This window comes from Chaetura pelagica, unplaced genomic scaffold (assembly GCF_000747805.2).
Source record: "Chaetura pelagica isolate M959 unplaced genomic scaffold, ChaPel_1.0 scaffold32, whole genome shotgun sequence".
NCBI classification, from domain to species: Eukaryota; Metazoa; Chordata; class Aves; order Apodiformes; family Apodidae; genus Chaetura; species Chaetura pelagica.
In genome coordinates, this window is record NW_009952368.1 from 1,774,169 (window position 1) to 1,776,151 (window position 1,983).

At 49.0% G+C, this 1,983-nt stretch overlaps 1 protein-coding gene across 1 annotated transcript; it reads left to right on the forward strand.

Annotated features, from left to right (window-relative positions):
• Positions 1-328: 328 nt before the first annotated feature.
• On the forward strand, positions 329-1,285 carry LOC104398081 (olfactory receptor 14J1-like). The gene has a single exon (XM_010008124.1). The coding sequence runs from the start codon at positions 329-331 to the stop codon at positions 1,283-1,285; it is 957 nt and encodes a 318-aa protein (XP_010006426.1).
• The last annotated feature ends 698 nt before the right edge of the window (positions 1,286-1,983 follow it).

A 1,983-nucleotide genomic window follows, 5' to 3' on the forward strand; every position in this document is an offset into this window, starting at 1 on the left:
TGTGGTGGGGAAACTAGAGCAAAAGCCACATACCAGAATCCCCTCAGCTCTGCTCTGCAGTCGGGTGAGTTACAAGTGAGAAGATTGAAAAGCTCTTAGATTTCACCAACCTGTGATCACCCCTTCTTGTTTACCTGTGACTGCAGGGCAGGGCTCACAGCTCATCATCCAGAACCAACCAGATTGTACAAAAAGGACCTGCCGAATGACTTCAGGAAAGGCAAGAGGCAGCTTGTGATCTTTTAAGAGTAATTAATATATTTTTTTGCCTTGACTTCTCCCTCTTCTTTTTTTTTGATGGACAGGTCTCCATGCCCAGAGGCAGCAGATGTCCAACAGCAGCTCCATCAGCCAGTTCCTCCTCCTGGCATTCGCAGACAGGCGGGAGCTGCAGCTCCTGCACTTCTGGCTCTTCCTGGGCATCTACCTGGCTGCCCTCCTGGGCAACGGCCTCATCATCACCACCATCGCCTGGGACCACCACCTCCACACCCCCATGTACTTTTTTCTGCTCAATCTCTCCCTCCTTGACCTGGGTTCCATCTCCACCACTGTCCCCAAGTCTATCGCCAATTCCCTCCGGGACACCAGGGCCATCTCCTACTCAGGATGTGCTGCCCAGGTCTTTTTCTTTGTGTTACTGATGTCAGCAGAGTTTTATCTCCTCACCATCATGTGCTATGACCGCTACGTGGCCATTTGCAGACCCCTGCACTACGGGACCCTCCTGGGCAGCAGAGCTTGTATCCACATGGTAGAAGCTGCCTGGGCCACTGGGTTTATCTATGCTCTGATACACACAGCCAGTACATTTTCTCTGCCCCTCTGCCAGGACAATGTCCTGGGACAGTTCTTCTGTGAAATTCCCCAGATCCTCAAGCTCTCCTGCTCACACTCCTACCTCAGGGAACTTGGACTTCTTGCTTTTGGTCTTTTGTTAGGATTTGGGTGTTTTGTTTTCATGGTGGTGTCCTATGTGCAGATCTTCAGGGCCGTGCTGAGGATCCCCTCTCAGCAGGGAAGGCACAAAGCCTTTTCCACCTGCCTCCCTCACTTGGCCGTAGTCTGCCTATTCATCAGCACTTGTGCATTTGCCTACCTGAAGCCCCCCTCAATCTCCTCCCCATCCCTGGACCTGTTTGTGGCAGTTCTGTACTCAGTGTTGCCTCCAGCAGTGAACCCCCTCATCTACAGCATGAGGAACCAGGAGCTCAAGAATTCCATTATGAAAGTGATTTCTTCATTGGTCAAGACTGAGAGATTTAAAGCCTCTTTCCATAAATGACTCCACTTTATGTCATTCCATTTATTTGTTTGTTTTTATTGTGGGTTTTTTTCTGTTTGCCTTTTTTTTTGCTTTTTTTGGTATTCTGTTCTGTTGGGATTTTTCTTGTTTTTCTTTTTTTTTTCCTCTTTATTTTATTTATCATTACTGCTGTTATTATTGTCATCTATGATTTTGTTCCCGCAAAGATGTATGCACTTGTGTCGCTACAGCTGAGACACATACCTGCTTTGTTTCCTCTTGATCAATTATTAAAATTTCTAACTCCTGCCTTGAGTCCTTGGCTGTCCAGGAACCCAAATTAGCTGCTCTGCATGGCATCTTCTCCCCCAGCCATGTCACTTGCACCACTCAGCTCTCTATGTCACTGATACAGATATTAAACAGGACTGGTCCCAGTACGGACCCCTGAGGGACACTTGTCACCATCTCCATCTGAACACTGAGCCATTCACCACTGCCCTCTGGGTCTGACCAGCTAACCCATTCCTCATCCACTGAGCAGCCCACACATCAAATCCTTCTCTCTCCAGGTCAGAGAGAAGGATGTTTTGAGGGACCACGTCAAGGGCCTCACACAAGCCCAGGGAGGTGACATCCATGGCTCTTCCCTTCCCAATGATGCAGTCGCTCTGCCGCCCTATTTGCAACTGGCCTTAGAACTTTGAGCACACACCACTGGCTCGTGGGACACTCCT

Bases quoted from the DNA above. Each gene is read 5' to 3' on its own strand.
- LOC104398081 (XM_010008124.1), top strand. From the start codon at position 329: ATGTCCAACAGCAGCTCCATCAGCCAGTTCCTCCTCCTGGCATTCGCA.